General features: G+C 41.1%; 1 protein-coding gene across 8 annotated transcripts in view; it reads left to right on the forward strand.

Moving 5' to 3' along the window:
* Hectd4 (HECT domain E3 ubiquitin protein ligase 4) overlaps positions 1 to 24488 on the forward strand; it is a 177402-nt gene that overhangs the window by 102368 nt on the left and 50546 nt on the right. For all 8 annotated transcript variants that reach the window (XM_071617043.1, XM_071617024.1, XM_071617027.1 and 5 more), the window contains exons 24-44: positions 881 to 1044; positions 1624 to 1857; positions 3233 to 3425; positions 3615 to 3719; positions 4364 to 4452; positions 4823 to 4998; positions 6108 to 6243; positions 6368 to 6509; positions 6612 to 6778; positions 9373 to 9519; positions 10297 to 10481; positions 11871 to 12024; positions 13194 to 13474; positions 13673 to 13862; positions 15039 to 15120; positions 16306 to 16508; positions 17373 to 17508; positions 18304 to 18486; positions 19184 to 19348; positions 19754 to 19923; positions 21417 to 21532. In XM_071617043.1, coding sequence (XP_071473144.1) covers positions 881 to 1044; positions 1624 to 1857; positions 3233 to 3425; positions 3615 to 3719; positions 4364 to 4452; positions 4823 to 4998; positions 6108 to 6243; positions 6368 to 6509; positions 6612 to 6778; positions 9373 to 9519; positions 10297 to 10481; positions 11871 to 12024; positions 13194 to 13474; positions 13673 to 13862; positions 15039 to 15120; positions 16306 to 16508; positions 17373 to 17508; positions 18304 to 18486; positions 19184 to 19348; positions 19754 to 19923; positions 21417 to 21532 — 3418 coding nt within the window. The remainder of the gene's footprint in view (positions 1 to 880; positions 1045 to 1623; positions 1858 to 3232; positions 3426 to 3614; positions 3720 to 4363; positions 4453 to 4822; positions 4999 to 6107; positions 6244 to 6367; positions 6510 to 6611; positions 6779 to 9372; positions 9520 to 10296; positions 10482 to 11870; positions 12025 to 13193; positions 13475 to 13672; positions 13863 to 15038; positions 15121 to 16305; positions 16509 to 17372; positions 17509 to 18303; positions 18487 to 19183; positions 19349 to 19753; positions 19924 to 21416; positions 21533 to 24488) is intronic.

A 24488-nucleotide genomic window follows, 5' to 3' on the forward strand; every position in this document is an offset into this window, starting at 1 on the left:
TTCGGCAACACAGAAATAATTCATTGCTAGGGGCTCATCTTCAAGACTTGGAGAGGTGCCCTAACTCTGGCATCTGCTCATAGGGCAAAGAAGATTCCAACACTCAGTAGAAAAGAAGTACTTGGGTTCTGTGTTTTAAGAGTAATAGGAGGGGCTGGGGTGGTGGCTCAGTGGTAGAGTACTTGCCTAGCATGTGTGAGGCACTGGGTTCCATCCCCAGCACCACATAAAAAGGAACAAATAAAATATAGGAATTGTGTCCATCTACAACTAAAAAAATACTTAAAGAAAAATAAATGTAATGGAGTTCCACTGACCCCTTTAGTTGCTGAATTTTAAAAAAATATATTTTGACTGGGAAGTTGCTTAAGTCAAACACTCTCTAGAGGGGAACTGTTTGCTAGAATGTAAGCTTCATGAGGACAGGGATCTTTGTTTTGCCCTGTGCTGTATCTCAGGCACCTAGAAGAAGAGCTGTACACACAAGGCCCTCAAACATTTTCTAATGAACTCAGTACAGTCACTGTAAGCATTGTGGTTTGAGCACAGGACTGAGATGACAAAAAGAAATAGTGATTTGTGAGTGGATGGGCACAGCAGGGAGGGAGCTACCGAGACAATCTGGGCTCCTTGCACATGGTTCATGCTGTTTGTGATATGCAGTCCTGTCAGCTATTCTCTCTCCAGAATTGTGATGCAACCTCACTCAGAGGTCATTCCAGTGCGGCCACCTACTGACGATGTTGGGTGCTGGACTTGGGTACCATAGGGATGACACCCAGTGCCGCTCTGTGAATCCCCATGGTAGGGATGGTGCAGACCAGGTCGCAAGCTCTGCCGGTGTCCACTGACCAGTGTGGTTTGCCTGTCTGCGTTGTAGGAGTCCTCGGAGGACGTCTCAGGAGGCCTGCCCTTTCTGGTGGACCTGGCTTTAGGTCTGTCTGTGTTAGCTTGTTCCATGTTAAGAATCCTGTACAATGGACCAGAAATTACCAAAGAAGAGGAAGCCTGTCAGGAGCTTTTGCGGTCCAAACTTTTACAAAGGTAATGAAAAGGTTCAAATTGAGCTTGTTTTGCCCACAAAGAAAAAAGGACTTTATGTGGAGAACGACTTTTTGTACATTTCCCTATTAATTGTGCCTATGGCCTGACCATCTCATGGGTTTTGGGTCTGAGGAATAAGAGGAAAATTACACCATGGTGCTTTCTGACCCTTGCATTACTAAATTTAAATTTACGTCTTTGAACTGCCGTAAGTTTTTTTCCAATCCAAATAGTGTGACATTAAATTGAGGGATCCCCAAAAGGATGGGTAAATATGTGATAAGCCAATATGATAGTGTAAATTGTAGAATCCAGGCAGTTGGTATGTGGATATTTACCCTGTAATTCTTTCAATTTTTCTGTATGTTTAAAGTTTCAGAATAAAATGTTGAGGAGGAGGTAAATTCGCAAAAATGTGCTTTCATACATTGCTCATTTTTCTTTAGCCTCTCGAGAAGGTTTGATGAATAAATATCTAACACATCAGCTCCTTCATATGTTGATATATCTGCAAGTAGCAAGTAGCTTTCTAGTAATCTTGATCTGAGAGCATGAAGAGCCTCTTTATTATCTGCCTAGGTGCCAGTGGCAGGTGGAGGCCAATGGCGTCATCTCGCCTGCCCTCACCCCAAGCCCCTCTCCACTGCCTCTGACCATAGAGGAAGACCGAGAGTTCACCTACCCCTCGGATGTCCTCGTGCCTCCTGTTGGGAACTACTTTGACCTGCCCCGGATCCGGCTGCCTCCAGGAATCATGATAAAGCTCAGGGAAATTTCTGGGCGAGCTAGACCTCAATTTAGACCAAGTATAAAGTATGTTGCATTTTTCTCTCCCCAATGGCAAAAAAAAAAAAAAATCAACCATTTGGACTATGGAAGTGGTTATATTTCTTCTCCTGGTCTAGCAAATGAATCTTAAATTGTATGTTAACTTAGGGCTGGGGGTATAGCTCAGTGATAGAGCACTTGCCTAGCATGCACAGGGCCCTGGATTTGATATCCTGCTCTACCAAGAAAAAAAGAATTTTTTTTAAATGTTATGTTAATGTGAACTGAGAACTCTGAAGAGCTCACCCCACCAGGTAATATTCTAGTTTGTGATTTTTCAAAGTGATCAGCAGCATTAGCATCACCTAGGAATTTTTTGGTGGTTGGGTCTCTTTTTCACACCTACTGAGTCAGAAACTCTGAGGATGGAGCCCAGTTAACTGTGTCTTAACAGGTTTCCCATGTGACTCACGAACACTAAAATTTGGCAAGTTCTAAGTTTTTCTCTGGTAGTTTGACCTTCTACTAGTACTCAGCCCCTACTTTGATTAGAGTCTAGAGCCATGTCTTCATTTTTTAAAAAATATTTTTTTAGTTGTTGATAGGCATTTATTTTATTCATTTATTTATATGCAGTGCTAAGAATTGAACCGAGTGCCTCACACATGCGAGGCAAGTGCTCTACCACTGAGCCATGACCCCAGCCCCATGTCTTCATTTTTGATTCCTGCAAAAGTGGCAAGCATGAGGGGCTGGGGTTGTGGCTCAGCAGTAGCATGTGTGAGGCCCTGGGTTTGATCCTCAGCACCACATAAAAATAAGTAAATAAAATAAGGTATTTTTAAAAAAAAAGTAGGAAGCATGAAGGCTCACAGTTTCAAATGTATTTGTGGTGTTCTTGTTTTATGTCTGTTTTGCAGCCTTTGGCCTGCCTTCCCAGTCAAGACTGGCCACTTCTGAGACAAAAATTTAGAATGGATGAAATTCAAAATGAATACAGAAAACACTATTATTTTTATTCCAAATATCCATATGCATTAAATATCACAATCCTTAGTACTACATAAAATTAATTAGTAGCTAAATGATTCTGAGGATCTTTTTTTATCCTTAGACCTATTCCAATTCCGATGACTCTAGCTCAAAATATACAAATCATAATAAGGGGAAGCATCTTTAATTTTGATTTTTCAGCTTTATTGGCTAATAAAACTGAGTTTTATCAGTGAATATGCTGTATTACCTGTCAACATACAGCCCCACAATGCACCATTGATACACGGTGTAATATTGTAATAAAGGAAATATGCCAAATATTTAATGTGTTTAAATCAATTCCTGCATTCTTCAGCATACAAAGTACAGTACTAGTAAATTGAGAGCCTGGAAAATACCTGACTCACATCCATTGTAATCCCAGGGAAGTGATTCAGCCAGATGTGATGGAGGAAATGGTGGTATCATGTGTTATTAAGCACTTGAACTTGGTCGATGCACTGCAATCCCTAATAAATTTCCAATATCAAGAAGAACATGCTGAGGAATATGACTTACTATGTAAAATTATGGGAGAGACCTTTAAGAAACTCAATGCCATGGAGAGACAGCTGCAGGTAAGTGAAAGCTGTTTTTACCTGTCTTAAAACTGTTAGAAGTAATTTCTTTCCTTGAAAGTTAGAGAAGTTTGAAACAAGATCAAAAATTTTTAAATTACTGTTACAAAATCAATGTCTGAAGTTGCATATTGCCCTTGTTTTCATTTTGCATCTGTTCACACACTGTTTTATTTTTGTCTCTGTTAGAGTGTTGCAGAACTGGAACAGAAGTGGCAAAGTGAGGTTGATGATGCTACGCAGGGGAAACTGGAGAACAACATGCCTTTCTTTTATGATTACCATTTTAATGAGGTGAGCAAAGGATGTGATTTACCATTGGGGCTTTGCCACTATGGAAGAGAGGCATAGCCATGTGTGTGCAGAGATAGTGTCACTTCCTAAACCGTTGAACACGCCAGGAATGCACTCATTCTTTAAAAGGATCAAATGAAAATTGATTAGAATAACATGTCAATAGTCATGTCAATATATAAATAATTATTTTCAATTAGTTTTAAAGTTTAAAGAAATGATCATTATTATCAAAATTTTCTTTCAAATCTTGAAAAACAAAACACAAGCAGAGTAATAATCCCCAGAGAAATCCTCAGAAAGCAACCCATGCCATTTTTAACCATTAGAATATCAAAACAATAACTTACAAATGTACTTTAAGAATAGACCTATGGGGGCTGGGGTTGTGGCTCTGTGGTAGTGCACTTGCCTTGCACATGTGAGGTACTGATTTGATCCTCAGTGCCACATAAAAACAAATAAATAAAGATATAAAGATATTGTGTCCATCTACAACTAAAAATAATATTTAAAAAACAAAAAATAATAGAACTATGGACCAAAGGTGGTAGTTATTCCCTGACCTTTTCTGTTCCTTTTAACAGTAAAACTTGGTTTCTACAGATCTGCATACCATCTTTTCTTGATTTTTCCTTCCTTAGAACAAAATGAAAGAACTAGAACTTTTGTGTTCAATGAAGGAAGTCTCCTTTGATGGAAATGATCTTGAAAACATGGTCCTATCACTGAGGTTAGTGATGTTAATAACTATTAAGACTAATTTATCACCTTGATGCTCAAAACAAATTGTGAAGATCTAGTCTTTTGATAGATTCTTTTGTAAATGTCATACAGTCCTCAAATATTTGAGAGTTGGAACTCATTTGGTAAACTGGAAGTTTTGATTTAAACCTTCAAAAGGCAGCATAGGCATTGAGAACAGGAAGGGGAACTAAAAGTGATCAGAGTTTATAGTTACTACCTTTGGATACGGAAAGGGGTGGGTAAGCAATGTTGATTAGGTTTCTTTTGCTTAGTTTCCTCCTATCTTCTCTGTCATTTTAATAAAATATGGTTTTGGTAAGCTAGAGGACTAAGTGCACATCAGTCTTTCTTTATAGGGAGAAGTTCCTACAAGAAGTGAATTCTCTTATTCAGAAGCCCTCTCATCCACTGGCTAAAACGAAGACATTAGTGAAAAGTCTAATGAACCGCGCTGAGCTGCTGCTGCATGTCACCATTGCGGCCCAGTCTGGCCTCACCAGGAGCATCTCGGGAACCCCTGCAGAGACACCGGGTACTCTCTAAGACCCCTTCACGGCTTCTGGTGCCACTGTGCTTATAACGTAGATATCAGCCACTTTGTCAAGAATTCACTCCAGGGTACTCCTAGAAAGAAAGAAACAAACAAAGGGGGGCAAAAGATGTATACAGGTGTTGGAGAGAGACGTGTACTGAGTGTTGGTATGATCACATGCCAAGGAGGTCCAGTATACTTACCACTTCCTGGTCATGTACACCTAGATTGATTGAGGTTCCTGTGTGAAGACCGGAACCACTCAGTAAGGCTTCCAAATGGCTCTTGATCTCTGAAATGGTGAACCAGTAGTATCTTCAAAACTTGAAAGATAAAATTCTATAAATTTAATTCTTCAAGAATTATTAGATTTAAGTTTTCTAACTATTCTTTAGACAAAATGACATTTCCACTTTTTAAACATTGTTTTTTCTTAGCTGTTTTTTACCTATAGTTTTGTCTTCTCCCATTTACATGTTCTTTTATAAAATAACCACTTCCTTGATATGGTTAAGGAATATCCAATAGATAGGGTCAGTCCCCTTCCAGCTCAAGTGTGATATTTACTCCTATCAACTATAATCAAAGGAGAGCAATCACCCAATGGCAGTTAATAAATCTAGAATTAAAAGGAGACTAATAAATCTAGAATTAAAAGGAGACAAGGGCCATCTCTGGAAACAATGTATCTGGATTTATTTGAATCAAGAAATTAGTGCTGGGCTGGGGATGTGGCTCAAGCGGTAACGCGCTCACCTGGCATGCGTACGGCCCGGTTCGATCCTCAGCGCCACATACAAACAAAGATGTTGTGTCCGCCGAAAAACTCAAAAAAAAAAAAATATTAAAATTAAAAAAAAAAAAGAAATCAGTGCTTCCAGAAGTTACTCCCTGTGTCCTATATTGCTTTTTATAATGTTTGTACTGAAGTGAACATTGATAGCTACAAAATAAATTGGCCTAAAATTCATCAGTGCTGTGCTAACTGGACTGATGGCTGAGCCCATTGCCAAACACCGTTTGGTAGTTCTGTGTTACATTTAGCTGTTGCTGCAGCTTCTCACACATTGGATAGCAGGAAGTTTAACCTTGTCTTCTTTTTGTTCCAGCTTGTAAATCAGCTTCTGAAACAAAGGTGATATCTCATGCCGTCCGGCAGCCTGTTTTTCTCCGTAGTATGTCGGCTCCTTCTGACCTAGAAATGATTGGTAATGAAGATTTGGAATTTACTAGAGCAAATCAGAGGTAAATGGCTAATGGCCAGGTTTGGATTCCCACATGCTGCTGAATGTGTTGATTGAAACAACACCCCCTCCCCCTCCCCACCACGTATCTTGTTAGACTGATGGCTGGTTTGTCTCTCCTATAGGCGTCGACATGTGACCAGCCACCGCAGCAGCTCCTTTACACTCCTGCAATCGTTGGCCATTGAGGACAGCAGGGACAAGCCCACCTATAGCGTCCTGCTGGGGCAGCTGTTTGCTTTCATTGGCACCAATCCCGACCAAGCTGTATGTCACATTTTGCAGACTACAGATGAAAAGTTCCTGACAGCGCGGAGGGTCTTATGACAGACAGCAGGAGTCAGTGTTCTTCCTTCTTGTGCCTTTCAGGTGTCCAGCAGCAGCTTCCTTCTTGCTGCACAGACGAGGTGGCGGAGGGGAAACACGCGCAAGCAGGCCCTGGTGCACATGCGAGAGCTGCTCACGGCTGCTGTGCGCGTTGGGGGAGTGACACATCTTGTGGGGCCAGTGACCATGGTCCTCCAGGGAGGACCCAGGTCAGTTGTTTCTGTTAATAAATGGCAGTTAATAAACATAGGATTAAAAGGAGACAAAGACCATCTCTGGAAACAATGGATCTGAATTTATTTGAATCAAGAAACTAGTGTCCTCTCCAGAATGGGCAGAGCTATTCAAAGGTCACTGTCAGGCTAAGAACCTAGGCAGTGGCATTTGCTGATGTTTTCCCCTAGAATATTTTATTTTTATAGACATGGCACTTGATTTTGCGAAAATCTCAGTATACATAACAGAATGTAAGTGTCTATATATTATTCTATTCAGTAAGAGTTTGTTGTATCAATACTACATGTATAAATGGCTATTTAATTCTCTTTGCACATATAAAAATATATCATTTTTTTCCATAAATCTATAGCCTTTCTATAATCATGATTGTTTCACTCATATCTTGGTTATCTGTCTTTTCACATCAATACAATAGGTCTATTTTGTCCCTTTTTTTGGTACTAGGGATTGAACCCAGAGTGTTAACCACTGAGCCGCATCCTTAGCAGCCCCCCACTTTTTTGTTGTAGATGGACACAATGCCTTTATTTATTTACTTTTATGTAGTACTGAAGATCAAACCCAGTGCCTCACACATGCAAGACAAGCATGCTACCATTGAGCTACCCTAGTCCCCCCAATCCTTTTTATTTTTTATTTTGGGCCAGCGTATCAATAAGTTGCGGAGGCTGGCCTCAAATTTGCAATTCTCCTGCCTCAGTTTCCCAAGTCTCTGGGATTACGGAGTGCACCACTGTGTCTGGCTAGAAGGGTTTTTGTTTGTTTGTTTGTTTGTTTTAGGGGGTACTGGGGATTCATCTGTGGAGCACTCGGCCACTGAGCCACATCCTCAGCCCTACTTTGTATTTTATTTAGAGACAGGGTCTCACTGAGTTGCTTAGCACCTTACTTTTGCTGAGATTGGCTTTGAACTCATGATCCTCCTATCTCAGCCTCCCGAGCCACTGGGATTACAGGTGTGCACCACTATGCCCAGCTAGAAGAAGGTTTTGTAGCTAATTTGGGAAGAGTTTTTCTGTATGAGTTTCCTGCTGGGCTTCAAAGATCCTCAAGTAGAAATAGAAAAGGCATTTCTCTACTTGTCCTGAATTAGGATTGCTGGTGGCTGCTTGTGCCTCCTGGCAATTCTTTGAGGAACTGTGGACCACAGGAGAGGGTCAGGTAGAGAAAGATGTGTTAACTAAAAGTTAAAGTGAATATCTTGGGAAATTTCTTGTCAATTGGAAGAGGCCAGGCAATTCACTACTTCCTGGCTCTTGGTCATCACGTAGCCACAGAGACCGCCGTCCTGAGAGCAGTTGTTCCCTTGTCAGAGCTCTGGCTCATCATCTCTACTGGCCACAAGCCCTCTCAGCCCTGGGGTGCCCAGAGGGAGGATTCAGGGAGGAGCACTGGTGGGCACCACAGCTGCTTCCAGAGTTAGTTCTCTACAACACAGCAGCATTCTCCTTTCTCCACCCCATTTTTCAGTGTCATTTGTGGAATATTTGAAAAATGCAGAAAATTCTAAAAAATTAAAATAAAAGCCACCTGTAAATCCATCATTCTAAAATAACATCTGCTAATATTTTAGTGTGTTTGTTCTTTGTTCTGTCAGTATCATCTCTGGTGTTTTGGGGGTTTGTATAGCATTGCATCATATTCTTTAACCAATTCCCTATTATTAAACCTCACCTTAGTTTTACTTTGTAAAATTTTTGCTAGCATAAAATATTATATTGCATATTTCTGAAGATAAGTCCTGATTGCTTCAGTTCTCAGTTAATATTAATTTCTATAGAATTGATCCCATCTTGAGTTTTTACTTTTGAAAGTCTTATTTTCACATCAACAGGCATCCCATACCCTGCTAACAGTTGAAGTATAAACTTTTTGCAGGGGTGGGGGGTACCAGGGATTAAAATCAGGGGTACTCAACTACTGGGTCACATTCCCAGTTCCATTTTGTATTTTATTTAGGGAACAGGGTCTCACTGAGTTGCTTAGTGCCTCGATTTTGCTGAGGCTGGCTTTGAACTTGCAATCCTCCTGCCTCAGCCTCCTGAGCCGCTGGGATTTCAGGCTGTACCACCATGCCCATCTGAAGTATAAACTTGAAAAAGACTCTTAGCTAATCTATCTGGGCCTTGGTTTTCTCATACAATTGCATTTATAGAATTCATGCTGCATGGGATATTGTGGACCTATCTCAAATAATGGTTTCTTTATCAAATGGCTTTGGTAAATATTGAATGCTATTTTTCTGCTCTTAGAGATGCTGTGTCCTTTAAATTTATTAGAAGTTCTGCAGTAAAGGACCTTATTGAACTTTCTCTAAGCCAGGATTTCCTGGAGTTTTCTTGAGTGTGGGCCATGATGTTTGAGGCACATTCAGAAATCCTGACCAGTGGTCTTCTATGGTCCAGTAGTTTATCAAACACCAAGTTTGATGATCTCCAGGGTCCCTTCAGTTCTGGATTTATCTGGGCATTCTGGGTTTCTGGAAAGAACTCTTTTGCTTCCCTAACCCCAGTCACTGTTCTCGACATGTTCAGGAACGCTATCCTTGGTTTCTGTGTCACAGGATTGAAGAGCTCACCTGTGGTGGGATGGTCGAGCAGGTTCAGGAAGCCTTTGGCGAAACCATGACTTCGGTCGTGTCACTGTGTGCCCGTTACCCTATCGCTTGTGCAAATAGCATTGGACTCTTGTGTACCATACCTTATACCAGGTAAGCACGGAAATGCCCTTTATTCCTTTATTGTATATAAATTGTGCCATAAGAGTTCATTAAATAAAAATTTATAAAATTGAATTTATAAAATTGAATTTTTTATTTGATTATTCAATACTTAACAAATAAGCTTTCCTCCTGACAGACAACTAAAATTCCTATGTAAATTCCTTATGATTGAGTTTCTACTGCCATTAGGATTACATTACATTATAAAGATAGGGGGGTTCAAATAAAAAATAAGTCCTTGGGAAATTACTTATACACTTGGCAGGATTCTTTTTTTTTTCCCTCCTTTGGGAGGTGGTAGCTACTGTTCTTGAACGTGCAGTCCTCCTGCCTCAGCCTCCTCAGTTAGTGAGATTACAGGCATGGACCACCACATTGGCAGGAATTTTTTGGATAGATGCATTTATTTCCTCTCTTGGATCACATAGTAGTTTGAAGACGTCAAGTGCTTATGGAGTTATTCTTTGACTCCCCTTATAATAAAATATATTGTTTTTTTCTCTCATGGCATCCATTGTATTGATTACATCAAGTTTTACTTTGCTGGTTCTGTATGAACAAATGAGAATTTGAAGTTCCTTATTTAGGAAGGAAGTCACCATTATGAGAAAATAGTTCTGTGTTAATTGCACATGGCACTATCCTAAGTTGTTGACAAAGATTTACACCAACCTGTGTCATGCACCTTTGATAATCTGAACTTCCTGCGAGTTTCCCTCAGTTGGTCAGCTGCATCTCCTTCACTGTGCCTGTGCCCCTTATCAGGAGTGAGGAGAAGTGCCTGGTGCGCAGTGGCCTTGTCCAGCTCATGGATCGACTGTGCAGCTTGAGCAGTCAGACCGAGTCCAGCTCCAGTGAGAAACAAACCAAGAAGCAGAAAGTGGCCACCATGGCCTGGGCTGCCTTCCAGGTGCTGGCCAACCGCTGTGTCGAGTGGGAAAAAGAGGAAGGTGAGAAACTTCCTACTCACCAGTTTCTTGTGCTGGTGAATTGTGTGTTGTGTGTGTGTGCTGGATGGGGCTTGGGAGAAAGGCTTTGTTAAATCACAGGACTGGATGGGCTCTCATGAAGGCCTTTCCCCAACACGGCTCTGTGAAATACAACTATGCTGTAGCACCAAGTGACATCCTAGCACCTTCAAGAGGTGTAGCAACCCCAGAAAATTGAAAGGATAATTGTCAACACTGTTAACAGGCCCTATGTAGACAGGTTTATGAAATAGCTGTTCAGTTGCATTTTTAAGAGGATATTTTGAAATTATATTTTTAGTGACCAATCTGATTTAAAAAGTAAATGTAAGGATGAATTCTCCACAGTATCCCAGGTCTTTTTTTTTTTTTTTAATAGAAATTGTTGATTTATCTGTTTATTTGCTGTGCATTTTAATGACTTGAGAGCTTATTATATGCCAGCAGAAGATGAATCAGGCATTGTTCCTCCCTTGAAGAACTTTGGTCTGACAGAGGAAATAGTGCAATCAATGCCATCATCAGGTTCTTACAAAGTGCTGTGGAAGCACAGAGGCTCCTAGAGATGAGTTGTGCTAGGTATCAGGCAAAGCTTCCCAGAGAAGGTGACGTGTGAACAACTCCTGAAGGATCAGGAGGACTTGGAAGCAGAATAAACAGCATGTGGAGGCTCAGGGATCCAAAAGCCTATGGGATATTCAAGAAATGATGAATAATATTTTGTAGCTTTTACAAAGGATGTTTAAAGAGTTTTGGAAGTGCAGTGAGCCTGATCCAGGAATGAACCACAGAGAGTTTGAGAAGAGGAAAGTATGACTTAAAAACAACAACAACAACCACCACCACCAACAAAAAAAAGATGTTTTGCCAGGTGTGGTGGGGCATGCCTGTGATCCCAGCGACTCAGGTGGCTGAGGCAGGCAGATCACAAATTCAAGGCCAGTCACAGCAATTTAGACCCTGTCCCAAAGTAAAAAGTTAAAGGGGCTGAGGATGAAGCTCAGTGGTAAAGCGTCCCTGGGTTCAATCCCACATACCAAAAAGGAGCAGGAGGGGATCAAGATGTTTTCATCACCAGTAAAACAGTAATTCTTCCCTAGAGTGCATGTTCCTTTGTCATATTTGGATTAATTGTATTTGGTTTTCAATAAGAACACTGGATGTTTTTGGAGTAACTTTTTTATGTGTATATATTGTCTAATGAGGAGACACTGATTGGATTAGTGAGGCGTTGAGCCAGGTAAAGAACATTTAGTCAAGGGAAGAGCTTTTAATACAGGAGGCCAAGAGGAGGACTTACCACACCCTCAGGCTCAACATGGCTTCCTTGAGTTGTCACTGTGCCTTTTCTCTTTCTTTTTGCCTCTGAAGGTGGCTCCACAGAGGCTGTGCACTCGGGGCTGGCTCGGCAGGTGTCCAGCCTTCTCACGAACCATCTTGCCCGAGCCACTGAGTGCTGTGGCAACCAGGCTGCAGGAAATGACGCTCTGCAGGATGTCCTGAGTCTGCTCAACGACCTCTCGAGGTGTGGAAGGTCCATCCAGAACTGGGGACACCTGACTTTTCCCTTGAATAGTTGCAGTGCCTTTTGGTGGTGGTTCTTTTGAGATATTCAAATTATTATACCCTTTCCATAAGGTCCTGCTTCAAGATTGATCATGAAATAATGTATTCTGATTGGCTTTAGTATAGCTAACAGCCATTAGCCTTTCGAATACATGCATGTATGTTTCATAGCCAAAACTCTTACCCTCGTCAGTGCAAGATTAAAGAATCATGAGTCAGAGCCTGTAATTAGGTCACTTTCTCATACTGTGTCTTTAAAACAAGCAGTTCTATGGTGGTTGACTACCCCATGTGAATAAGAGGCCTATAAGAATTTGTCCACCTGTGACTGCATGTTCTTTGATGCTGAGCTCACTGTTTGCTTCGTGGAATGTAACATGGCAGCTCCCCAGGTGTTGGGGCTTGTACACCACCGTGTGATAATTTTACTCTTGAAACGCTATTAATACGGAATGAATGATGCCAGGTACACATTGGTGGATGTCTGTAATCTCAAGCTTGTACTCGTGGGGCAGAGGCAGGAGAACGGCAAGTTCAAGGTCAGCCTGGGCAACTTAGCGAGACCTTGTCTCAAAATAAAAAGGGCTTATGTTTCATAGCCAAAAATCTTACCCTTGTCAGTGCAAGATTAAAGAATCATGAGTCAGAGCCTGTAATTAGCTTACTTTCTCATACTGTGTCTTTAAAACAAGCAGTTCTATGGTGGTTGACTACCCACCATAGTGTAGCTCAGTGGTAGAGCCTCTTTGGGTTCCATCCCTAGTACCACCACCAAAAAAAGGAATAAATGAGTAACTGAAAGGCTTCTAGTTTAGGTTCCCCGTCTCGGTGTTCTGTGAAGCCCTGAATCTAGGATGTCAATTAAGTAGACATCAGAGATCAGAAAATAGTCAAAAATCTTTTTTAAAAAGTCTTATTGGTCAATTATGAGCTCTCATCAAATGTTTACCAAAAAAAACCCAAAAAAACAAACCTTAATTTTCTTTCATAAAAGCATACTGCCAAATCATTACATCTTCCTTCTGAAGTCTGATTTCTTCCATTTGCTTAACTTCACTTAGGGAACTCTGGCTCTGCGTGTTATAGGTCAGCCTTTCCAGCACTTTGGACCTTTTCTTCTTTCTGCAGGAGCCACATAGGGAAAGCCATCCTGAGCCAGCCAGCTTGTGTGTCCAAGCTCCTCTCCCTGCTGCTTGACCAGCGCCCATCTCCAAAATTGGTCCTTATCATTCTTCAACTGTGCCGGGCGGCACTGCCACTGATGAGCGTAGAGGACTGTGGAAATGTGGAACTCCCGCCATGGAGCTACTCTGTCCCCTCCCTAAACAGTGAGCAGGAGGATCCCAGTGACCCAGCTTCCAAGATCGCCTCCTTGCTCTTAGCAAAGCTGGCAGATTACGTGGTCCCAGGTGAGAAGCTCCCCAGGAGGAGGATGGCACTGATTGCACAGCCTCCTGTGAGTCAGGCCCAGGATGGTACTAGAACTTCCTGTGATTAAGAAGAAAGAGCTGGGGGGTGGGAAGCGGGGAGAGATTCCCAAACCAGTGTTGCTCATTAGGGGGAAACGATGCTGCTGTTTTCTGAATGGGCCTGCTTTTTGCTTTAAGGATGTCAGACAGTTCTTTCTCCAACTGCTTCTGAACCGGATACCACGTTAACAAAAACCAGTCCCAAGAATTCTTTAAAAGGAGATAAAGATCCTGGAGAAGAGAGTGAAGCAGTGGATGGCAAGCTCTCCATATTTATCCACAAACGGGAAGACCAGTCCTCCCACGAAGTTCTCCAACCATTACTAAGGTGACTCTAATGATTATAATGTAGCTATATGTCACCAAGCACTATTCATGCCACAGACAGTGTACTAGAGTAATCCTTCACACACATTGACTACGCAGCCCTCCTAACAGCACCAGCAGACACACACTGTTGCTGTCACCCCTGCAGAGACACATGGAGAAAGTGAGGCAGAACTGACACCTTGACCTCAGGTGCTGTCCCCAGTCTAGCAGAGCTGGAGCCCTGCTGAAAGCGCCTTGCTGTTTGTGTTGGGTGCAGAGTCCATGGCACAACTTGGGTCATGAGGGGCAGTAATACAGTTTGGTTTTCAGTTGTTGGTATCTTTCAGCCATCAGCAAATATAGAGTGAGGTGGAGAAAGAAGAGACACTTTTGTAAAGCTTTACTGAAATGTGAATGGCCCAGCTGCTCAACAAGAAAGTGAAAGCATAGTTATTGCCCAAATGTTACAATCCCATAGTGATCTAGAGTGACAGGAAAGCCTGTCACTTAGCACAGGGGAATTTAGAACAGGTGTTTGTCTCAGATGGAAGAGCCATCCCTTCACATGAGTGACCCGACCAGGTTGTCACCCTCATGATTGCACCCCTTCTGCCAGTGCGACAGCCGAGAGAATAGAGGTGTTGTGAGAGCAGGGTCAGGCAGGTCAGTGCTCAGGTGAGCATATCTCTAAGGAGTGTCTGTTTTAGGAGGAAGTGAAGTTGAATTATTAGAAAAGAAGTTTCAGTGTTTCCCCCAGGAAGCTACAGTCTAGCTACTGGTGAAGCTTCCCTGCTGTGACATGGAGGTGACTTTCGGAGTGCCTCCTGGGCACCAGCCCTCCTTGCAGCTAGCTTCAGAGCATCTGCTTCACTCAGCTTTATTGTTGTGCATTGTTTTCGTGTGGGTGTCTAGATACCATCACAACTCTATGAAGCTTTGCTTCATAGCTTGCTAATGGCACCTGAATCTAACGCGGCTCAAAGTGTCTTACAGCTGTTTTTTTGGACTTCAAAAGTGCTATGATTATGCAACAATAAATCAATTCCTTTTTGAAAAATGCAGAGTCTTACTGTAGATTTTAAAATCCGGGGTTAGCATCTAAGGACAGCCTAAGCATGACGGAGTTGCCTGGCAGCGAGCAGCCACCTCCAGTAGTGTATCTAAGGCCACTCACTCTCTGCCTTTCCTTTTTCAGTAGCTCAGAAGGGCGGCCCTTCCGACTTGGTACTGGTGCCAACATGGAGAAAGTTGTGAAGATGGATAGAGACATGACCAAGGTAAACCTCGTGGGAGAAACTGCTATAGTAAACCCATGGTTAATGAGCATTTGCCACATTTACGAAAACTTTTGTAAAAATTAGTTCTGCCAGGCACAGTGGCTAGTAGCTGTACTCCGAGCTACTCCAGAGACCAATGCAAAAGGACTATGAGTTCAAGGTCAGCGTGGACAACACAGGCAGCATAGTGAGACCCTGTCTAAAAAAAAAAAAAAATTCATTTTTCCACAAATGCAGGGTAAGAAATTAAAGCCAGTGGCTTAAGAGGCCATGTTAAAGAGAACTCGTGAAGCTTGGAGGTGTGGCTTAGTGGTAGAACATGCACTTAGCATGCATAAGGCCCTGGGTTCAATCCCCAATTCCCAGCACACCCCCATCCCCACCAAAAAAAAAAAGGAAAAAAGGCAGAGGTAGAAAATAGTCAAAACCAGTTTGTCATTAATTTAAAAATATAATAGAGAAATGCAATAAAAAATGTAATAGAGAATTCTTAGGTTGACCTATGAGTTTTTATCAGCTTGTTTAAGATAGTTTTAGAACCTAAAAATAGTTGTAAAGTTTAAGAGAGGTGAAAGGTTGCTAAGACAATAACAGGTATTTAATTAATTAAAGACATAAAAATATTTTTTAAATATCTGGACCCCAAAACAATTGAAGGAAAGTAATAAAAGCAACAGTAACATATTACTCTTTACCTATCACACAGGTAATGTTAGCAAAGTTTGATGGTACCCATTATTCTCAAGTGAGAGTACATAAACATTCTCAAGTGTCCAACAAAAAAAATGTCCATTGCATGTTTTTCAGAGATTTGTTTGAAAAACAAAACAGAGTCCATGTACCCATAAATAGGAGATTGGTTAAAGAAATTCATAATTTGTAAAATAAAATAGTATGCAACTATTAAAAATGTGTGTGGCAAACTGATAAAAGTAAATTGTAAAGTTGTGTGTAGTAGGATCCCATGGTTATGGAAGTTGTGATTTGCAGGAACAAAATCTAGAGGACTCACAACTTGCTCAGACTGGGTGAGAGCATGGGATGTTTATGGAAATTTGATATTCTCTGTGTAATATTTGACGTTAGAATTTTTTACAAATGAACCTGGATTACTTTGGTAATAGAGGGGGATTTGGAAGTGCCTAGTACTTGGGGGTGAAACGAGTGTCTTCAAACAACCCCCAGGGTGGCTGTTGCGAAGTGATCACAGAAGAGGCTGCAGCTGCCCTTCGGAAAGCCACCAAGTGGGCACAGTCAGGCCTCATCGTCAGCATTGGACCACCAGTAGAGTCTGTCAATCCAGAGACTGTGAGTGGACTGTCCACAGGTGACAAAAAGAAAACTGCCCAAACCTCCATCTGCAGAGAGAGGAACTCAGAACTCGCCAGGTAAACCTGCCACTGATAGAATCTGTCCATTCTTCTCAGATTGGCTTTGTAATGGGCTTATTTTTAGAGTTTTAATTTTTTTTTTCATCCTTTAACCTACTGAAAATGATGGTTGGGGCCTAAAAATACCCATCTGTTGTAGAAGTTGCTCTCAAAGTAGAGTCTGGGGCTACATCAAGGAGCGAACCCATTCAGGTAGATCTGAGATTGTCATGGAGGCCCAGGGAGTTGCTCCTGATGTAGTGGACATTATGTAGAGAGCCAGGGGATGCTTCAAAATAGGTAATAAACTCCTGTTTTGCAATGTTTTTTCCTTTCAAACTGGACTTCCCCACTGAACACGTGAAATTTTTTTTTTTTTTTTTGTTAGGAATAGAAGGGATAGGTGAGTATTTCCTCAGAGGAGTTTGTACAAGATATTTGTACTTGCAAGCAAAGAGTAGCTGCAGCACAGGGTCTTTCTTTGATTCTATGGCTCATGCAATAAACTATTTAAGGTCTGTTGTTTCAAAGTGTCTTATTAGCTTCCCATCACTGTAATGAAATACTTGAAATAGCTAGCTCAATAAGAGAAGAGTTTTACTTAGCTCACAGTTTGGAGGTTCAAGGTCATGGTGCTGGCATTATCCCAGTTCTGGGCTGCGTCACAACACGACAGATAATGATGATGGGAGTGTGTGCAGAAATGTGTAACTACAGGTCCAGCCAAGAACAGGGAGAGTGGGGAGGGCCAGACTCAGGCTTTTACGACATAAAATCCTCTGAGAGGGTTGTCATGGGAGAAGTGATTTCTTCTTAATGCTGATTTTGCACCACTTTTAACCCTCCTTGGGTATTGACAGTTTTCCCTGTTGACATTTGCAGGACTGACCCTGTCCGACCCTTCATCAGTGGGCATGTAGCAAACAGCATGGCTGCAGAAGTGATCGCTTTGCTTCATAGCTTGCTAATGGCACCTGAATCTAACGCGGCTCAAATATGGACCACAACAGCAGAAAAGGTTAGTGTGGCATTGCTGCTTACCTGAGGAGGGAAGAAGGCAGCTACTTTCCACCCCAGCCTTAGAATCACGCACAGCAATGGACATCTTAGTGAAGAAAGACTTTCCAAGTTAGCCAGATATACAGACTACTTTTCTGCTGGAATTTGCTTTGATTTAGCAGTTTCGACTCTGTTAATCTCTGTCTCCTGTGATTGCTGGCTCAGGATAGTTTCTCAGGGAGAAATGGCAGTGCCTATTCTCGCTTATGTTAGATTGGTGCTGACATTGGGAGGTCATGCAGCCTTCATTTATTGGATGTGTTAAGTGTATTCACTAAGTTTTAAGGAGGCCTTTTTGTGACTTACACTGCCTGAGAGCCCCATCAGTAAGTAATTCATCATTATAATAGTAGCCAAGTCACAAAACCAAATATCTGTAATCCATTCCCCCTCTCCATAGTCGATCTTCAAGTGAACATCTTATACGAAGTCCTAAAAGTAATTAAGTGCTGAAGGCAGGCAGTAAGCTGAGATGGGCTTCCTTCAGATGAGTGATTGCTTTATCTTAGTGCTTTTAGAAGCACAGTGTTTGATTCTCCCATATTTTTAGGTAGTGTATTTTCCAGATTTGTCTGATTATATAAGGTATGTATATAATATGTCATTGGCCACACCTGGGGTTTTTTTGGTACCTCCTGTATCCAAAATTCCTTCAGTACAAACACAACCCAGGAACTGTGGTAAACACTTCATTATCCCTGGCATCAAATAACCAAGTGTAACTCCTGACACCCAGGCTGCCTCTTGTGCTTAGGTTCTGTCTCGTGCATTGATGTACATTCCACAACTGGGGAAACATGCAGAAAGCATTCTGGAAAATGGCAGCAGCAGTGGCAGAAAACTTGCCAAACTTCAGAGAATTGCTCGCCAGGCTGTCGCTGCACTGTGTGCACTTGGAGGCTTCAAAGAGACAATCAAGATAGGATCTGAGGTTCAGGTAATCCACCACTATTTCCCCCTCATTGCTTCCCCCATACAGAAGCAGCTAAAAAACCAACCAACCAACCAACCCCAAAAAACCCAACCCTCATTCCTTCAAAATAAATAAGGAATCTGAGCAACATGATTTTTAATCTACAGGGTGCTATACATTTTTCAAAAAACTAATGCAACACTTTATAATGTTAACTGCAATATGTGTGTTCTCTAAGGTCATTAATATTAGCAATATTTTAGAATTGAAAATTTGAGAGCTAGGCATGATAGCATACGCCTGTAAGCCCAGCAACTCAGGAGGCTGAGGCAGAAGAATCCCATGTTTAAAGCCAGCTTCAGCAACTTAGTGAGACCTGTCTCAAAAGAAATATTTTTTTTAAAAAAGTCAGGGAGAGAGCCGTTGGGGATGTAGCTCTGTGGTAGAGTGTCTCTGGGTTTTAGTCTGCAGTACCCCCCAAAAAGAAAGAAAATGGAAGGAAGGCAGGCAAGCTTGAGATGATGGCATGTTGTGATCACCTTGCTGTAAGACTTTAAACCTACTATTTTGATTCATATCCTGGGCTAATACCCACACTAGAATAAATGATTACTGTAGTGCAGGTAATGACAGCTGTAAATGGACACTTCCTGCTTGTCACTTTAGATAACTGCACACACATCAGAGCTGACAGGTAGTGCTAATCCATCTCTGTCTCTAGGTTTTAGGTAGAGGAATATCAGGAAGCATTGGAGTAGTGGCTTCTATCAACGAACAGGAAGGTATCGCTACAGTCAGATTTCCACCCATAGACTGTCGAAAGACTTCTCAAGCGTCAGACACATTGACTATTCCATTGTCTAGACTTTGTGTTCCAAGGTCAGAGGTAAGATGATTTTGAAATATTTTATAAAATGTCACTGAAAATCTTAGCTGTTCTGCAATGGTTAACATGCACTTGCCTAGTAAAGAAACAGATACTTTGGTATTTTAAATTTTACTTGTGATGTGTATTTATATATTGGTTGTAACTACTGAAGAGTTACATTTGTATGAAAAATTTTTTTTTTGGTACTGGGGATTGAACCCAGGACCTCATGCATGTGAAGCAAGTACTCTACCAACGGAGCTATATCCCCAGCCCCTGTATGAAAATTTTTAACAAAATTCATTTCTTTGTTGGTTAGGAATATTCCATAGTATATTGTATTTTTGATAAATTTAATCTGGTTTATGACTTTCTCTGATGATTTTACTTTAACTTTCTGTCCCCATCTTGTCCCACCTTTAGGCACTGCCCCTCCACAAACTGTCCATTACTGAGAAGGTGGTGCAGGCAGTTCAGTCCATGCTGCTTCCACAGGAAGGCAGTCTCTCAATTCACACCTCGCTTCCTGCAACAGGAGATGGCTCTGCACCTGTGATGGCAGTCGTCCGGCTCCTGGCTGAAATAAGAACGAGGTGAGCACCCACCCCAGATGCTTCCTTCCCAGGTTATCTGGGGTGCTGGGTGGGCCCTACCACCTCAGGCCTAAGGGTCTACAGCTTGAAGCTCATGCCAGCTGTGGAACAGAAACCACTATCTTGTACTGTTTACTGTAGCTCATTGCAGTGCCTGATTTTTGCAGTTTTTGTTGCATCCTGTTTCTACACTTGGAAATAAAATTGAGCTGTCCTCCTGAAAAAATAAGCAAGCAGTTGAGCTACTACATGTGGAATGCATACACGAGCTGCATGGTTTGCTCTGGCAGAAGCACTTTGTTCTGTCACAGGAATAACACTGCCATTTTTTCAAATGGCTTCAGCCACAATGATGTGTTTCTGGTCCATCATTTTCCAAACCGATGACCAGAAGACCAGGGAATGCTCAGTATCTGTGTTGGAAAGGAAAGCAATCTCTTCCTGCAAATACATTTATTTACCATTAAATAGGAGTAACAAGTTTCTTTTCTGACCATGGAACCTCTCAGAAACTTCTAATATGTACATTGAATCCTGAGAGAGAAATCAGCATATAGCTTTTTCTCTCTTGCTTCTGAAACTCTGTTATTGTCCAAATAGCACAGTTTAGAGGAAGCTTTTAAGATGGTCACCTAGGGGCTGGAGTTGTGGCTCAGTGGTAGAGTGCTTGCCTAGCATGTGTGAGGTACTGGGTTCATCCTCAGCACCATGTGAAAAATAAAGGCATTGTGTCCATCTATAGTTTAAAAAAAAAAAAAAAAAAGATTGGTCACCTGGCATTTTGTGTTTCTGTTTAGTGGAGACTGTCTAAGCAGTTCAATAGTTACTGTGTGAGAAAAGTTGCTAATACAGTCGTTCTTGGACTTCTGTGGGAGATGGAATCCAGGCCTGCCTCAGATACCAAAGTCTGTGGTTGCTCCAGCCATTGTATGAAACAATGTTGTATTTGCACTGAACCTACACACACCCTCCTGTATATTTTAAGCCCTGTATAGAATCTTTAGGATACCTACTACATTATAACTAGTTGATAGATGGTATTATTTAGGAGATAATGACCAAACCAAAAAATTGTCTGTGTATGTTCAGTACAGGTGCAATTTTTTCTCCCAAATATTTTCGATCTGTGGTTGGTTGAATCTGTAGATGCAGAACTCCTGTGGATATTATGGATATGGAGGACTGACTGTATATTTCCAAGCCAGTCCAGCCAAGAATAAAAGCAAAGGGGGCTGGGATTGTGGTTCAGTGGTAGAGCGCTCGCCTAGCGCGCATGAGGCACTGGGTTCAATCCTCAACACCACATAATAAATAAATAAATAAATAATTGTGTCCACCTACAACTAAAAAATAAATATTTTAAGAAAAGAAAAAGCAAGAGGAGTAGAGAGTCTAAACTGAGGGACAAAATTGATTGAAATGTTTTTCACAGTTGACATTATAGAGAATAAACATTGATGACTTTGAAATATTGTAAATCTTTTAACATTAAGAGCGTGCCTGGTCATGGCCCAGCTTTTAGAAGACAGCTTATTTTGTGAAGAATTCATACAGCAGTGTCCAGCAGCTGTTGAAGTTCTTAACCTGGTAGCCCAGGAATGCAGTGCTGGTAAGTACCTGTTCCTTTCCTCTTTGATGGCACATAATCAGCACCTCTACTGTTTGATAATGGATTATTATCTGTGTTCATACACGAGGCAGCTGAGTTCTAGGAGAGTGTATATCACAACTCACTGATATCCCAGACCTACAGATATAAGTCAAAAGCTTTCAGTCATACCAGCGAGGAAGCAGGCATTCTTCAGTTTACCTTTAGGCCCCTGCTAGAATATTTTCTTTTCTCCATCTATATTAATTCATTGCCTTTATTTCCCTATCAGAAATATGAATAAGAAATCCCTAACGGGTGGCGTATATATTCTGACTATTGTCATGGGCTACATTTGAATTCAAGGTTGAGTTTACACTGACATCCATCCTTGGGGGTGGGTGTTAAGGGAAAGTACAAAACCATACAGAAGTAGTGGGGCAATGTCCTAGACCCTCGTGTTTGCATCATTCAAATTTAATAGTTCAACTCACAGGTGATCCTGCTTCATCTATGCTATCATCCCTGGGATAATTTTAATCCTAGATATTATTTTATCTGTAAATATTTTGGTATGTTTCTCTAAAATATAAGACCTCTTAGCTGGGTACAGTAACTTACGCCCATGATCCTCCCTATGAACTCAGGGAGCTAAAGCAGGACAATGCAATTTCAAGGCCCACCTTGCAACCTCATAATCCCCTGTCTCAAAATAAAAAGGGCTACAGTCAGGCATGGTGGTGCACACCTGTAATCCCAGTGGCTCAAGAGGCTGAGGCAGGAGAATCAAAAGTTCAAAGCCAGCCCCAGCAAGTTAGCAAGGCCCTGAGCAATTTAGTGAGACGCTATCTCAAAATAAAAACTCAAAAGGGTTGGAGATATGGCTTAGTTGTTAAGTGCCCCTAGGTTTAATCCCTGGCATCAAAGGGGTGGGGGGTAGGGATACAGCTCATTGGGAGAGCCCCATAAGGTTTATTAATAATTCTTTAATATTAGTAAACATCTAGTCAGCATTTCACTTCCTAGTTTTCCTATAGAGATCATATTTGTTTTTACATTTGGTTATTTGAATAAGGACCCAAATAAAGTTCATGGTGTAATTTCTATGTCTTATACAACTCTTGTAAAGCATAGTTTCCTCTTTCTCTTATTTATTTATTTTTTGGTGTGTTATACATTTTCTAAAAGGTTTCACAGTCTGGATTTTGCTGCTTGTGTCCCTGTAGGTGTCACTTAACATGCTCTTTAGCCCTCATATTTCCTATAAATTGGTAGTTGCCTTGCATTTTTTCTGTTATTTGTTTGGTTTTGCCTTTAGATCTCTTTAAATCCTCTTTTGGTCATTTTTTAAATCTATATTATTTATTATTTCTTAGACCATTTACTTTGTCCATAACTCTCTAATACCTTTTCTGTCCATAATTTTTTAATTCTTTTTCCCTGTGGTCATTTCTCTTGGGATTTATTTGTTTTTCATTTCTTAATTTATCTTTATTCTTTTTTTTCTCCCCAATATATTTGTCTTTATTTGTATCTGATTTACTTCTCAAATCTCTTCTTTTATAAGAAGATTCAGTAGAAGTTCCAACCGGAAGAACCAGTCATATGTAAACCTCAGAGAGATCTGTGACTAGAGAAAAAAATGGGAGAAAATGAGTTACCTGGGCTGCTAGGGTAAAATTACTTGGGACAGGTCTTTTGCCCATAGTTTAGTTTGCTACTTCTGGTAGGTCCTTAGTTCACTGCCTCTGCTTTTTTCATATTCTTGGCTTAGGAAACATTTTAAGAAATATTCCAATTGATTGTAGCAAGCATAATTTGTTTTTGCAAACATAAAATTTGCTGACTTAATCACTTTTTTTCTACAGGACCATTCCTCGTTATTCTCTTCTACATATTTTATAGAATAAAATGGTCTTAATTTGTAAAATTAACATTGGTGCTTAATGTACAAGCCAAGATTTGTAGTAGTTTAGAGCAGTGGTCTCACATGGTTTTGATCATTGTCCACCTAACTGTATTCCTTATTGGAAAAGAACAAAGAGAACCATGTGGGAAATGCATACTAATAACTGTGACTAAAAATTCACTTATCAGATTCCCAGAAATAGCCCTGAAGCTTTAAGTAAATATCAAACTTTGCTACTGCAAGGTCACTTACCCATAATAATCAAAGAAAACATCGTGTACTCTGGGTTACTTTGTAACAGAGCAGTGGATTCTTATGGCCCAGATGGGATCATAGTTCTGCTCAGGAGAAATTCTGTTTAATAAATGATATTAGGAGGGGTGGGGCATGAAGAGAAGCGAGAATGGAATGGATATTCATTCGTTCATTCATTCAGAGATGAGGTCTCAGTATGTTACCCAGGCTGGCCCTGGACTCCTGGGGCTCAAGCCACCCTCCTGCCTCAACCTTCCAAGTAGTTGGGATTACAGGTAGTGCATGCCACTGCACCCAGTTTAGGATTTTAATTTTTTAATGCCTTTTATTTGATATATAAAACTGTCATGAAATTTATAACAATAAATATTGATCCTCAGATTTTCAAAAATATTTCAATGAATTCCTCCCACTATTTTCCTTCGTCTGGTCTTACTTAAGTAACAGATATGGCCACTGTAATAATAATTGAGATCTAAATCTTATAACTTCTCTGTGTAAAGAGGAGAGCACTTAGTGTCACACAGGACGGGAGCACTCCCAGGATCTGTTCCCATGAAGAAGTAGTACTCCTAAGAGGTTACCTGGACCTCTGAGTTGAAACAGCAAAGGAAGCCACGATTCAAACCTGAAGACAAAGCCCATGGAAACCAAAAGAGGTCTTGACTTGTTTTACACTTTTAGAGAACCAGAACCCCAGGTTCAGCCATCTCTCCCTCTCCCAACTTTCTAATATACAGATTTCTTGACCCAGATGCTCTCAAACTGAAAATTCCTAAGAAAGCTCAGAATCATGTTAAACTACTTCCCAAG

The sequence above is a fragment of the Marmota flaviventris genome, chromosome 1 (genome assembly GCF_047511675.1).
Source record: "Marmota flaviventris isolate mMarFla1 chromosome 1, mMarFla1.hap1, whole genome shotgun sequence".
NCBI lineage: Eukaryota > Metazoa > Chordata > Mammalia > Rodentia > Sciuridae > Marmota > Marmota flaviventris.